This window comes from Ambystoma mexicanum, chromosome 9, assembly GCF_040938575.1.
Source record: "Ambystoma mexicanum isolate Mex_15411 chromosome 9, UKY_AmexF1_1, whole genome shotgun sequence".
NCBI classification, from domain to species: Eukaryota; Metazoa; Chordata; class Amphibia; order Caudata; family Ambystomatidae; genus Ambystoma; species Ambystoma mexicanum.
The window spans coordinates 979,900,685-979,916,506 of record NC_090931.1 but is presented as its reverse complement, the minus strand read 5'-3'; the positions used below and the strand labels follow the sequence as shown (position 1 = coordinate 979,916,506).

Below are 15,822 nucleotides of genomic sequence, written 5' to 3'. Positions count from 1 at the left end.
TACAACATGTCAAGAAGCGCTGGGAGGACTTCAGGTCCAGGACCCTCAACAAGGCCCGGCGCCTCTTGAAGGCAGCGGATGCCAAGGGGCGCCGGGGCCACCTGTCCGACCACCAAATGAGGATCCTGGAACGCATACGCCCAGCGCTCCACGTCCAGGTCCGTGAGAGGCAGACCAGTCTGGAGTCGAGCGGTAAGTGTACATGCATACTGACTGGACACTGTGCATGTCGTGGTGTGCCAGTAGTGTGCAGGTTGCACATGTGCTTTTGTAGGGCCATGTAGGGATGTGTATGTACAGGGGCGTGAGGCTGACACGTGAGTCCTCTCAGGTGTGAGACACATTGGTGGTGTATGTGTTGGTAAGCATGCAGGCCAAATGCAGATGTGGGAGCACACATGTTTGAATTTCTGTGTATGTACGTTGGCATGGTTGTGGTGTCACACATGGATGGTGGTTCCAGCTGCATGTATCTGCACTGTGCACATGTACATGTGTGTGTATTTGACAAGTGTGCAACTGTGATGCAACATGGATGCATGTGGCACTGATATGTAGAAAGCTGAATGCCAGATGTGACATGGATGGCGATCTCATCACTGCGACAGTTGGTGAAGATGTACACATGTATGTAAGTGTGGTGGCGTGTGTGCATGTCTTGTGCACTCCCCGTGTTTCATGTGATGTAAGGCTCACCTTCGGCTGCTCATGCTGTTGTATGTGTATGGATGGTGCTGCCTGGTGCAATATTGCTGTGGAATTGCTCATGTGTGTGAGTTGAAATGACGTGTGTTGGGGATTGTGATACCCTATCTGAAGTGTGACACTGCCACTCATGTGCAACTGTCATGTGTATATCAGTCCATTGTACAGTGCCCTGATGCTTGTGTCCTATCTCTCCCTGTCTGCAGCGTCAACTGATGAAGATGGCGGAGAGGGTGCTGTGGAGCAAGGCGGCAGGGATCGCACCGCCAGCCGGAGACGCAAGGCCCGGCTCCCCTCCCAGGTTGTCATCTCGTCAGGGAGTGAGGAGTCCGGTGCCGCGTCCCAGGCCGCAGCTGCCGAGGGTAGGTCCAAAAGGCGAAGGTTGGAGTTGGACTCCTCGGCAGCAGAAGGGGCAGCTGAGACCCAACAGGGTGCGACAGAGGAAGATGGCACGGAGTCATCCAGGTTGGTGGGGGTTTTGGTGGAGGAGGCGGCCGTGGAAGGGACAGACACGGGGTCTGGAGGTGGGGATTCCACTGGTGCTAGTGGTGCAGTGCAGGGGCAAGGACAGGAGGCAGCACAGACTGCCGCTGAGGTGCCTGTGTGTAATCCTGTCCCCGATCCCGTGACTGCATCATCCTGCACCAGCAGGGATGCCTACGTCCAGACCCGTTTTCAGGGAGGGGATCCGCTTACAACAACTGGCCTTCCTCTCCCTGCGGACGTGGCTATCCGGGACCGGATTGAGCCTGTCCTAAGTGGGATGGCGTTGCGTCAACGGGGCATGCGAGGTGACCTGCAGTGTTTTCGTGAGGACACTGAACGTCATCTTGAATGCCTCATTGACCGCGTTGACCTACTGGGACGGGTCACCAGGGCCGGATTCCTCCGTTTGCTGGACCTTGTTCCGACCCCCTCCTCACCTGAACCCCCTATGCGCCAGTCGTCCTCCATGCCATCTTCCCACCCATCTATCACCTGGGTACACTGTGGAGCTGCCTCTGACCCTGTGGCCAGGCTGGTGGAGGACACATCCCTGCCACAGTCGGGAGTCGGACGTCCAGCAGGGGTGGCCACCTCAACAACTGCACCCCAGCCAGAGGAGGACGTGCAGGCATCAGGAGCCAGGGCACAGGCACAGCAGCAGGCTCAGGGTGGGAGCCATGATGGCTCGGGGACATCAACATCGGAGGGGCAGGCATCAGCCAGAGGGCAGGTGGACCCAGGATTGGAAGTGTCTTCCGTGTGGCAGCGGTTGGGCCACGCCATAGATGAGGAGCGGCAGCGGGTGGAAGAGGCTCACGATCGTCAGGGCGGAGAACTCCATGCGGAGGGCACTGCGGCGGGCCGAGTGCCTCGAGGCAATTCCCAGGGAGTTGGAGGTGAACATGTCATCGTCCCTGCGAACCCTCGGGGCCTTCGAAGAGGACCGCCTCCAGGACATTGAGCGGGAGTTCGATGATGCCCTGGCCCGGGATATCGAAAAGTGAGCCGTCGGACTAGCCCACTGCCATTGTAAATAGTTTTTAGAGTTAGGTTTCCTTTTCCTTTGATTTGTAGTGAATGGACTATGCCACACACATTTGTATATATTTTTTTTATTAGGTAGGTTTAATTTCTTACGTTGGGCTCATGGACCCTTGACAATGGATTGTACATAGTTGGACAATGGATTTATTTGAACTTTTTATTTGATTTTGAACATGGATTAATGATTTTTCTTTTTACGTTTCCTTTGGATTTGCGTTGGAGGAGGGAGAGTTTTGACTATTTTTCCTTAGGATTACTTTGGATTGGTTGTACTTTTCATTTGCTCATCTTTTGCACATGCTTTTCATTTCATGTTTGCTATTTTGTTATCCTTTCATTGCTTTATTTTTCTACATAATACATTTTCATATTTTAGTTCCATGTGTGGGATTCGCTCATTGGGTTAATGTATGTGAAAATGTGGGTTTACACAATCAATGACAACCAGTGTGTGTGTGATGGACATGTGTTGATGTACATAGATGCCATTTGGGTTGTTTCATGTAATGGGCATTTGAATGAGGGGTGTATGTTATGCTTGGTTATTTGGGCAGGGGTGGCGTGCCGTGGGATTTTGGTGGCCATGAGGGCCATGATTGTGGGTCATGTTGACATGTTGGGGGGGGGGGGGAATGAGTGGGGGGCCTGCTGGCAGGTGCTCCTCACTGATGGGGGGTGCGGGTGTTGGGGGACATGAGTGGGGGCCTGCTGGCAGGTGCCCCTCACTGATGGGGGGTGGGGGTGCTGGGGGACATGAGTGGGGGCCTGCTGGCAGGTGCCACCCACTGATGGGGGGTGGGGGTGCTGGGGGACATGAGTGGGGGCCTGCTGGCAGGTGTCCCTCACTGCTGGGGGGTGGGGGTGCTGGGGGGATATGAGTGGGGGCCTGCTGGCAGGTGTCCCTCACTGCTGGGGAGTGGGGGTGCTGGGGGACATGGGTTGGTGATCACTAGTGCAACGTGACACGTGGCCTGGCTGGGGGGCATGGCCATGGTGGACGGGCTGCCTGCGGGAAATGTCCAGGGGTGCAGGGTAGTCCCCTGTGGTGTGGGCTGCCTGCAGGGGCTGTGGAGGGGGTAGAGGGGACACCTGGGAGGACCCACACTGCTAATTCAATTCACGTGTAGGACTCCCCGCGCACCACACTGGATACACGTAACCCGCTGACAGCAAAACCGCGTGTGAAACCTCCCGCGCACCCCAGTAATACACGTACCCAGCTCGCACAGGGCCAATCGCGTGTGAAACCTCCCACGCACCAACTTTGCTAACTTGACAACAACTCCTGAAAAGGTGTAAGAGACCACACACAGACAAAAGTTGGCAGTCGTTCCAAACGGGCTAAATCGTTTAAACTTGGCATTATGATTTCTTTTTTTTGTGTCTTTTTACAGTATAATTAAATGGGACATTAATAGGAAAACCTTGTTTCACGTAGGTAGCAAATGAAGACTTCTCAGACGAATTTGTAATATTATTATATATGTCCCAGACTAGGGCTTTCTGTTGAATTTCTTTAAATGGTAAACTCGGATTAATTGGATAGACAATAATGAATCCAATAGTCCACTGGATGTTTTCTGACATGGGTTCTTCCTCTGCCCAGAGTCAAAAAAACTTTGATAAGGATCGCAGCATGGCAATGTTTTCTGGCTGCTTCCACTCTCTAATGATCTTTTTAATATGTGAAATAACAGGCAGCCCGCTTTTTGTTGTATACTTGAAGTGCTTGGTCTTTGGGTCCCCATTCAGCCCTGAGGAGTCTATGGCACTGAAAGCCATGCTTTCTTCCGGTTTCTCTAGGACCCCTGCCATAGTGTCTCGGTTTAAAGATTTCCCCTTTAGGTCTTGTCAGTGTGATAAATGATTTACTTCTTTTGCTTTCCTTTTTCTTCCCGTAAACTGTGATTCATAAAGTTGTGATTCGCGATCTCCTTCAACTAGAATAAGGACAGTTAGATTTTTAAGGCTTTTTGGACACTCTGCTCCTTTTTCTATGAGGAGAGGAGGATTTACAGGAAGAGCAGACTACCTGCATCACAATGCGTTTCTCTTTCGCTCTAGCCTTCCTACCAGAAGAGCCCGTCCTCAACCATTGGAAGCTTCACTGTCACAACACTGAGAAGACAACTGTCACCTAGAAGATGTTTAAAAAACTACTGACGGAAAAAAGGAGAGGTAGTCCATAGACCGAAGGAGACTGCCCAGACATGTATACTGAGAGCCCTAGTTGCAGTGCATAGTCCAGGCATGCTAGGCCATTATCTAGAAGAAAGAAATCATGGGTGACACAAAGAATAAAAGGTCCCATAGGCACAAGGAAAAACAAAAGTCATAGCAAAGTCCAAAAAGCAGAATGTCACTACCAAAGCGCTAAGCCACAGCCAGTTTCGAAATACATGTTATCAAGGGTTCAAACATGATCAAAAGTACAAATGCTGAAGAATACTGGAGACAGACATCACTCACTGCTTTGGGAAAACAGTTGAGAAGCACAGAATGTTCATCTGTGTCTGCTTTACATCCTGGCCATTGGGGACTTGGCTTTGAGACAGGTTGATTGGCCACATCTGGCCACATCGGACACATTCAGTATGGCCTTCATGGATGTATTGCCGTGCTAGTGCAGGATTATGGGTATGGTAGTTTGGATTGGATCAAAGGTCCTGTAAAAGCCACAGCAGCTTCCACACACAGCCCATATTCACCCTAGCAGATCTATCATCAGAATGTGACAATTTATCCCATAACCCAATGTGACCAACATGTTTTTCATAATGACGCTGCTCAGGGAAAATAACATACAAAATTAGTATATCTTCCCTTTGTGCATCCAAAGCTGAATGTATATTATCTGCCCCCCCCTTTACAATAGCCCTATGAGCCGGGTGAAAATCTGCCTACACCAGGCAAAAGCTTCCCTCCCCGTTTATGCCTTTAGTCCCATCTAGCAGACCCATCAACACAGCCTCCATCTCAGACCTGGGCTCCGGCAGCATGGATCCACTGTGAGAGGAAGACATACAAACTGCTGAGCGCTCAAACCAGATTTCCCCATTTCTGCTGCCGCTAATTGTAGTATTATTATGAAACCAAGCAGAGGAAGATCAGCAATTTTTATCACATGCCACAGATCAGAGTTTTTAAGATCCGTAATTTTCTGGAAGTCCACAGGATAGTGGATTTCTCTGACATGACTTTACAAGACGTATGACCCCATCAGCGTCTGGGCCTATTCTCTAGACCTTTGATGACCCGGTTTCTTACTAGTAATCTTCATTACTCCTAGTCCTACTTTTCCTTGTCATAGTACTTACCAGCGAGGTCCCGACCTCCATCCCAGGAATGCATTCCATCTTTTAACTAACACTGATACCTGGCACAACCCTCCAGAGTACAATACTCCCCGCCCCCACAAAATGTTAGCTTCAATAACCCCTAACATATCATGGACGTTTTTTCACGCCATACCATGACGGGCGATGAGGTTAGTAAGTACTGCAACAAGGAAGACTAGGACTAGGAGTAATGAAGATTACCAGCAAGTATCCAGGTTATTACCTCTACATCCCTCTTCCTCGTTCCAGTACTTATTTGTAAGGCATACCAAAGATGATAGTGAAAAATTGATCCATGGACACAAAAACAGACCAAGCAGTGCAAAACCCAATCACCAACTTTATTTCCAGACACCATAACAAATCACCCCGAGTCGCTGATCCGCCACTCATCAGCCCCTCCCCAAATGATGAAGACCCTTGCATGTGCAACTGAGGTGATAGTGTCCAGTAAATGTATGTGGGTTGGCCCAGGAAGCCCAGCCGCCCTGCAGATCTCCTGAATCGGCCTACCTCTGCCCAAGATGCTGACATTCCTCTTGTAGGGAGACCCTGAACGGAAGCCAAAAAAAGAGATCTGCGCCCCAAAATTGGCTAAGACAATAGCCTGCCTAATTGAACTGATAATCATAGGCACTGAAGCCTTCAGGGCAGGCTTCGACCCCCAAATGTCACAAACAGACTGTTAGACTGTCAAAATGATGCCAACTTAAATACACATGGCAATAAACCTCCCCCTCCCAGCCCCATAATACTGACCTTGAACAAGAAGGACAAAAGAAAAAAACAAAGGGACGAAGGTGAGAGTCAACAGCTTCCACGCGTATGCATGAGAGAGGTCCAACGCCCTCATGGGTAACACTCCTGGTAGATAATAAATAGGCCACATAGGGTCCCCAAATGTCCTTTGCCTTTGTCACTAGGTGCATAGCGGCTCCCATTTCAGTCTGAATGTCATGCCAGTACAAAATGTCAGTCTTCCATTCCTCGAATTCAGGAGGACGTCCCCTCCCCCACAACATGGCCCCCCTCCTCTTTGCCAACAACAGTAATAGCTCTAGAAGCCGCCTACCGTGCCCAGGCAGATCCTTCATGTAACCCAGTAAAGCCCCCCCCACTGTGTCAAAAACGTGTGACCAGAATGATTGTATGAGCAGACAGAGCAAAGCTAAGTGTAAGAATGTAGGCGGAGAGCCACCACTCCTCTGACAGACAGCTGGTGCCTCCGGGAAGAACCTGTTTATATCCACTGGAGTCATAGTGCTGATGAAGGAATTTGTAATTTATTAACCTAAAATTACGATTGAAAACAATCTTTCCGTGTCTGTGACCAGCAATAATGCAAAGCCTCATCTGTAACGGGAGTGCCCAAACTGCCTTCCCATTTCCCTCGAGAATCCCCTGACCACCCTGCCTTCTTGTATATGATGCTGGCATTTAACCTAGAGACCAGTTTGGCACGACTCCCCGAGTTGAGCATGACATGCAGGAGAGAACGCAACAGGGGGATCCACGGGAAAGTCAACAAGCCTAGATTTCAAATCAGTGCACAGCCTGAAGTATATAAATATGTCAAGCGCTGATACCTCACCTCTCGTCTTAAATTCCTCCAGAGACATGAATTGTCCTCCCGGGAAGAGGTCCACCAGCAAGAGAGTCCTGATTTTTCCATAAATTGTGGGAAAGCCCTCTCTACCGTCAAAGGGATCCCTGGCATAAATTTGATGGAAGCAGTGGGCTTGCCCCTTGTCTTCCACTTGATGCGCTGCCACGCCTCGCAGGTGAGCTCAACCATATTGCGGGCTTTCCCTACATATTGTGATGAGGTGAGGATCACCGCCTCAGAAGTAATGGCGCTACCATCGCCCCTCTCGATCTGGACGAGTGCCCGATCGGGGATTGGGTCATACCAGGTCAGGGAGTGCAAGGCCCCCCTCTGTCTAGCAGAGCCACCAGCTTATTCCATCGCACTCGTGGGTGCTTCCCTTGCTACAAGAACTGTGTTATAACAGCCTTCAGCATTTTAAAGAAAACGGAGGGGACCACCATGGGCACATTGTGAAAAGTGTATAGAAATCTGGGAAGTATAACCATTTTGATTAGTGCTATCCTACCATATAGGGACAGTGGCAGGCTTGTCCATCTCCCAAGGGCCCTCCCCGTTTGGTCCAATTTTGGGCCATAGTTTTCCCGAAAGAGCACCTCAGGAGACCGTGCCAGATTTTCCCCTAGGTACTGGGTAATATCTTTACTTTATGCCATTGGAAATTGAATTCATCAGGGAACTTATCAGTACTATCAGTTAATGGAAACATAACTGATTTTGATTGACTGATTGGGCTCTTCTCGGGGCTCAACATCAAACTCCAAGATATCGTCCATGACCGGTGCTAGATTTGTCTTGGGGTCCCTTATGAACAAAATCAGATTGTCGCCATAGAGCGAGATCACACAATTGCACCCCTCCATCAATGTTCTTCATTCAGACTAGCTCCGCAAGGAGCTCCATTACCAGCACAGACAGAAGGGGAGAAAACAGACACCCTTGCCGTGTACCCCTACCCATCTCAATAGGATCGGACACCCTACCGTTTACCCGCAGACGTGCCACAGGGCCCTCATACAGCAGAAACACCAGACTTCTGAACCTCTCCCCCATCCCCATGCCCCTCAAGACAGCAAAAAGGAAGGCCACTCAATCGAATCAAAAGCCTTCTCTGCGTTGAGGAGGGCCATTGCCACTGGGGTCCATTGCTCCAAGACCGAGAGAAGAGCAAATACTCTGAGAAGCCCGTATGACATGGATCTACTGGGCATAAATCCTGACTGATCCACTAGAACACACCATGGTATAACTGGAGCTAGTCTATTAGCGAGCGCCCTTGCAAGGATTTTGTTGTCTAGATTTATCAGGGAAATCGGTCGATATGATGCACAACTCTCAGCGTTCTACCCTGGCTTCAATAACAGTAACCACTGCTTGAGCATATGGGGGACCAGGATTAATGCGTATGCCTTCTAAAAGTTGGTGGGGAGCCAGTTCCCACATGAAGTGTTTTAATTCCAGCTCTGTGATTGAACAAGACTAAACTTTGTAACATCCAGTAGACCAACCGCTCACACCCAAAATTGAGAACAAGGGCTCACTGCCCACTGGGCCCGTAGAGAGGACACATCCAGACCCAAGTCTCAGCCACCCTGCAGAAACTGCTCAATCAAGGTATGATACAGTCCAGAGCCCTCACGGACTTCCTAGTGCAGTAGTTTGCGAAGTTCTTCCAATGTGCCTCATGCACCTTCAACGTTGAGGGACGCCTAGACTTCTGAATCGCCATTGACAACTGCGGAGTCAAGCCCGGTCTGCACAAACCCTACCTCTCAACTTCCAAACCCCTCACCCCCCAATTCAAAATCTGAGAGACAGAAGGACCCAGCCCCATCCAGAGCGGGCAAAGGAACAAGGGTGGGAACCATCCAGGAGCCACAGCCAGGTCAAGAAGAAGAGGGTACCAAGAGCACCTTGGCCACACCAGCGCCACCAGAACCACCTCTGACCAGACTCCCAAATCTTCAGCAGCACCTTGAGAAGCAGCGGGATTGGAGGAAAACCATAGAGAAGCCGTTGCGGCCAGCCCAGTGTCAAGGCATCCACTCCCCAAGACCCCAGAAATGGAAAGCTTGAGCAAAACTGGGGCAGTTGAGCACCCATTGGCAACGCAAACAGGTCCAGTACAAGCAACTTGAACTTCTGATCGATCAGGTGAAACACAGACCTGCGCAAGATCCAATCGGACGATAGGAAAATCCTGCTCAGGCAATCGGCCTGGACCCTGTCCACCCCCGACATGAACTTCATACCACCCTGTCGATTGACATACACCAATGCCGACATATTGCCCGTCCAGACCAGAACAGCCGACCTCTGGATGGAAAGGTAAAATGCTTTGAGAGCCAGGAAGATCGCCTCCAGCTTCCTCCGACTGAGTGATTGTAAAGCCTGCCTTGGCGTCCAGAGCCCCTGAGCACTCTGGGCTCCAAACAACTCCCACCCCCGCCCAAGGCCACTTGCATCGTTGGTAACAATGTTTGTTAAGGGAGGAATCAACGAAAACCCCTGTAACAGATTGTCCATGCCCGTCCACCACTGGAGCTGAACCCTCAGATCCAGGCGAATGGCAATCCGCACTTTGTACATTTGGGAATCCATCCTCCAAGAGCGGTGCAAATGTGACACCAGCGGGTGCATGTGAAGCAGTGCCCATTAAACCACAAAGACACACGCTGCCATGTGACTCTGCACCCTGAGAACTTCCACTTCCCTGGCAGTAACCCAGTCCTTGCTCAGCTGAAACCCCAAAAGACTCTGCAGGCCGACTGCCCAGTGCAGCGGCAGTAGAAACCGCCCCTTTGTGGTCCAAAAACTGACCCCTATATACGGTATATCCTGAGAAGGTTCCAAACAAGATTTGTCCCATTTGACTAGGAACCCCAGATATTTCAATACTCCACAGACAATGGCCACATGCTCCATCAGCTGCCGCCTGAAGGAAGCCTTGATCCACCAGTCGTCCAGATAAAGAAACACCTGTATCCCACTGACATGAAGGAGCACCGTCACTGGACCCAGCACCTTTGGGAATGCTCTGGGAGCCTTCTTCAGGCTTAAAGGAAGGGCACAGAACTGGAAATGCGTTCCCAGGAAGAGAAATCGCAGATACTTCCGATGCAACCTCTGAATGGGCATGTGCAGTACGCGTCCTAAATATCCAAAGACGCTAAAAGTCAAAATTCTCGATCAATGGGATGATCCTCTGAAGACTCTCCATCGCTGCACAAACTTATTCAGCCTCTTGAGGCCCATGATCAGATTAAACTTGCCATTGGGTTTGCGCACCAGAAATATAACACAGTAGAACCCCAGGGCCCGCTCCTTCCTTGGAACCTCCTGCATTGTCCCCTTCTCCATTAGTTCCAGGACACTCAGGGTCATGGCCAGAGCCCACACTACATTCCTGGCCCCCGAGCACGGAGGAGTTGAGACAAATTTGAACCGGTATCCCCACCGAACAATCCTGTTCGCCCACAGATCGTCATTGATGGCCCTCCGAGCAGGCCAGAATCAGTGGAGCCGTGCCACAACACATTTGGAGTCAGGACTTTTGTGAATGCCTCTGTAAAGCGCTCTGTTGCTTCTCGAAGCTAGGTCCACGCTCAATGACTATCATAATAGAAAATAATGAAAGGTCTCCAAATAAAGGGTCTGCCAGATTTCTGCAGCCCTTTCGACCGACTTCCACCAGGAGGCTTCCCCCTGGATACAGAATGACCCTGAAACTTCTTGTGGCCACCATAAGCTGCAACTCTGGGCTACATCTCAGAACGCAGACGAAGCTGGTTAGCGTGCTTATCCACATTGGGGACACAATGCAGGCTGTCCTCTAGAGAAGCACCAACAACATCTTGCCCTCAAATGCAATCTTCAAAGCCACCCCGAGCATCCCCCATGGCCACTGCTGCAACACGAACCCCATCACATGCCAAACCCGCCAGGAGCTCCACTTCCACCTGTGACTGCATAGCCTGCAGCAGGGGAGCACAGCCCGCCCCTTCCTGCACAAGCTGAGCCAACTTATGAAACACCAAAAGTAGTCTCAGCTGTATAGGTGGTATAGGTGGTGTATGCTGCAGCCCCGAAGAGCCATGTGCGCCCCAGCACAAGACTTTTTTTAAGGCCAAATCCACCTTTTTGTCCAGAGGATCCTGGATGGCCACCTCCTCAGCCACCAATCAATGAGTGACCCACCAGGCTTGACACAATGGTATCCACCTGAAGGCCCTGCGGATGCGCACCCTCCTCTCCATGTAAAGCATAAAAAGCAAGGAATTGCCACCTTTTCAGATTCCTGACAATGCTTCAGAACTTCCTCCCAAATCTCAGGAAGCAACGGTAGTCCCGCCCTGATTGTATGGAGGCCTGGAACCGGATGACACACTAGGTACTTGGAGCGGATGATGAAACCCCATGCATTCTGCCACCTGCACCTCTTTATCCAGATACTTCCCTTTAGGCTCCTCAGCATCGGCTGACGACAACACCAGAGTCTTGAAACGCCTGGACTTTTTCCACATATCCTCCCTCCTTACGGTTTGCCATCAAATGCGGCCCAACAACTTATCCGAGAGTGCAGTTGCCCCCTTACGTTTGGAGAAGATACACTGGTCAGAGACCGTAGAGGAAAACAGTTTACACCATATTTTCCCAGGAGCTATGGCAGCCAAGCACAACAGGAAGAACACTTCAGGTAAGCAACAGAACAAACCTCTTTAAGTCCACAGCAGAGAGCAACAAAAACTGCAGCAGGACCCTCTTTAAGAGCAGAGCACCAGGCACCAGCACAGCAAAACACCAGAAGCGAAAAGAACTGAAGTAGAACCCCTTAAAAGAAGGCAGCAAGAACAACCAGATGCAACCTACTCCAATTAAGCCAGCCCATGCAGCGGCCGCCCCTCCTTTCACCAGGTACAACCAGAACAAGTCTGGCAGCCGTGAGCATCAGTGTAATTTTAGGGGGGGACAGGGGTGTTTGTCCCCCCCCCAACTTTCATGGCACACCATTTTGTCCCCATTCATTTGGCTGGGGCACCTTATCTTCAGATGTCATGTCCCCCCCAACTTTTTCAGCAAAGTTACTCCACTGGCCGTGAGGCGTTCAAGCGCCTGCCAGAAAGAAGCACAGCAAGATCGACCGATGTTGTACCAGCCACAGCCAAGCGCACAATTATTTATTTTTCTTAATTTTGTCTCAAAAAGCAGGGACCTCACGAAGACACCAGGCCATGGCTGTATCCCCGTGAGGTCCACAAATAATGTGACTGCCTGTAGTGGTGGACGCGGGCACCAGAGCTCCGTCCCAGTCTCCGCTCAACTAATAGAAGCATCGGAGATGGGTAATGGAGCAACCTGGCAGCTCCAGAAGAGGGAGCATCAAGCCCCTCCCACAATACCTCGCCCGACACAAAGAACCCCGTCCCTGCCCCCACTCACCAATGGCCAAGCTCTGAGCGACTCTCCGACCGGGGCAGATGAAAACGGGGCATTCCTCGCTGGACCACCCAGCAGGGCCCACAGAACAGGTGCCAGCTCAACCAAACCCCCTGCACAGCAAGACTAACTTCCCAAGTACCCCGAAGCCGAGAAGGGAGGGTAGGGCACAAGGGAGCATACAGGTGCCCCTCCAAGCCCAGCAGGGAGAGGAAACAGCGCAGCATCAGGTGGCGCAGCCACACACCCAAGATCCTGACAGGTAGGCAGGAAACAAAAAACATGTTGCTGGGGGTGGGGAAACTATTATACTCTCTGCAGGGGTGGAGCGAGTATGGGTGTTAGTTAAAAGATTAAATGGATTCCTGGGATGGAGGTCGGGACCTCACTCTGGGACAATCATGAGGGATTTGGAGTTAATCTGTCCTGTTTCCTCCTGACGTCCACGTTCCACAGGCTCCCAGATTGAGCGATGTTTCCTTGCAGCTTCTTGTTGCCCCTTTAGCCTGCTATAAGGAGCAGCCACTTATCTGGAAGACAGGATATGTTTTAAACAAGCATTGGCAATGCCAACAGTTTTGACTTTTGTGTAGATATGGGAAGGGTATTTGCCAGGCATTGGCAATGCCAACAGTTTTGACTTTTGTGTAGATATGGGAAGGGTATTTGCCAGGCATTGCCATAATGGAACTAACTGGCCATTAATGGTATCAGTTTCAAAATGGTACAGATACTGGTGCATACCATAGCAGTGCCTGGAAAATGCCCAGCTAACACCTATACACAAGCCAAAACCGTTGGCTCTGCCAATGCTTTTTTTTTTAACAGGACTTCAGTGAAGGAAACTCATATTGCTTATAAATCAAGCCGCGGAAGCAAGACCTGGTTAAGACATCTTTATTACATCAGTAGCACGTTTACATCACCAATTAAACCATTACCTCTGAAAAGACAACTTTGAAAAAACCATGGCAGGCACTTAGAGTGCAAAGTTTGATATTAAAACTTGATGAAGTTAGTTCAAAGAGATCCCAGGAAGCTGTGTTTTGGCATGGGCAGGAAGCATCCATGCCAACCCTCCCGATTTTTCTGTGAAAAATAAGGCTATTTTTCACATTCTCCCGCCTAAAATAAATCTTTGGCCAATGCATTCCTATTGGAAAATCTTTGGCTCCCGATTTTTCCGACGTAATCTCCCGCAAAGGTGGTTTGAAATGTTGCCATGCATGAGAAGTGGGTGGGAATAGCCATAGGGATTAGCAAGGACATGGGAAGTCAATGGGTGGGTAAATAACCAAACAACACCTACGCGCATCGTGTCCCTCCTTAGATGCCATCACTCCCTACCTGTACTCCAATGCATTTGTTTCGGCTTATAGGTGGCGAAAGCACAACTTTAAAGCCAAAACTAAAAAGGGATTGTGGCCATGATTTATATACCTCCAGGAGAGGGGAACACAGAAAAGTTGACATATGGCTCCTGTGAATGGGCCTGCAAACCTTAAAAGGAAGAACTGTACCGAGAAAGGAAGAGGGATGTAGAGGTAATGCAGGTTTACCTTCAAATCATACATAGTGCAGATTATGTACGGACCACCCAGTGCCACAAATGTTGAGAATGATAATGTAGATCTGCACATGATACATTCTCACCACCAAAAGATTTAACATCATTAGAAGACAAACTAATTATGGTGAAGTTGTTAATGATGAAGCCATAGAAAAAGGATTGGGTGTTCAGTAACATTTTTAAAAGTTACAACATATTGTCTCTTAAATACATACCAAAATGCCCCATTGTAACGTGGGGCCGCTTGCCCAGCATTCCTAATTTTCTTTGCATTCTGACTAGCACGTGTTGACTGCAAGCCCAAGAATGCACAGAAAAAAAAGCAGGACCGGTCAATCACCCATTTTAACATGTATGCACCTGAGAAATTGGTGGTTTACTTTGGCTTTGCAGACATTGTGTCACTTACTTTCTGCCTCAGATTAGAGGCGTGCTGCCACAAGAATACTTTGATGAGAGAGGGGGAGTGGCGCAGTGGACACAGAGGCAGCTGCATCTCTGTGATAAGTACAGCCTTCAGCACAAGTAGAACCCGCCTCAGGTGCAGCGTGCTGGGAGGTGTTTGGGAGCTAAGAGGCTGGATCTTTTGAAGAGACAGCACCAGAGCGCCCACCCCACTTGGTTGAGTTACTAGTCGCAAATGTGTCCCAACTCAGAGAAACAGCATTGACTGGTTTCTGTTAGAGGAACGGACCTATCAACGCGTACTCGACCCTGTTTAACCCACGTTACGTTGCATGCAATATGCGTCGTCCAGTGTCTCATGATTTAATCTCGTCTCTTCTTCTTTACGCTCCACACAGCCTAGACTCTTGCAACAAGCTCCCTACATTTAAGATTATCATACATGCCAAGCCTCCCGATTTTCCAGTCACAAACCTTGCCATTTTTTACTTTCTCCCACCTAAAATATTTAATTTCCCAATACAGTCCTATGGCAAAATTCCTCTCTCCCGATTTCTGTGGCAAGATCTCCCTCCCAGCTGCCTGAGAATGTTGGCATGTATAGATTATACATATGTACGGGCGTTCTTCTGCGAGCTATGGAAACCTAGCTTGTTCCTTGTGATGATTTCTTATGGATTTACGGGGTTACCCACGTTTAGTCTGTACTCTTAGTGGCGGTGTTCTGTAATATTTGGTATCCCATACCGATCCGGTATCTCCTGACTTCGGCTGTTTTGTAGATCGCAGACCAAAGTAGGAGAGTTCCGAGCCTCGGTATGGGGTACTAAATGTTTCACAACACCGTCATAACGTCCGAGTTCCATATTGTCCAGTCAGCTAGGGGAGTATTCAGCATTGCCAGGGAGGCTGGGGGGACAACGACGTGAAACTCCTGCTACTTTCCCCTCAACTGCAGTGCAGCAATTCCAGGTTGTCTCATTCGCGCCCACAAACCGCCCACCCCTGCACCAATCTATTTTTTCAGTAACATTACGAGTGGCATCTCGCATTTTAACACAACAAAAAAACGGCAGAATCATTACAAATGCAGGGAACTCATCTATTAGAGATCTGTCCAGGCGCTCTGGGGCAAAATACGTGCACATTAACTAATGTGCATATGGATTACATCAACGTACATTAATTCACAGAAAGCACATTGCAAGGAGCATCATCAGTCTTTGATACTT

General features: G+C 49.7%; 1 protein-coding gene across 4 annotated transcripts in view; it reads right to left on the bottom strand.

Annotated features, from left to right (window-relative positions):
* METAP1D (methionyl aminopeptidase type 1D, mitochondrial) overlaps positions 1–14,881 on the bottom strand; it is a 1,748,106-nt gene extending 1,733,225 nt beyond the window's left edge. For 3 of the 4 annotated variants that reach the window (XM_069616212.1, XM_069616213.1, XM_069616214.1), the window contains exon 1: positions 14,595–14,863. In XM_069616212.1, coding sequence (XP_069472313.1) covers positions 14,595–14,681 — 87 coding nt within the window. In that variant the 5' untranslated portion in view covers positions 14,682–14,863. Of the gene's footprint in view, positions 1–14,594 lie in introns of all 4 variants that reach the window. The other variant, XM_069616211.1, reaches the window with a different exon arrangement.
* Positions 14,882–15,822: the final 941 nt, after the last annotated feature.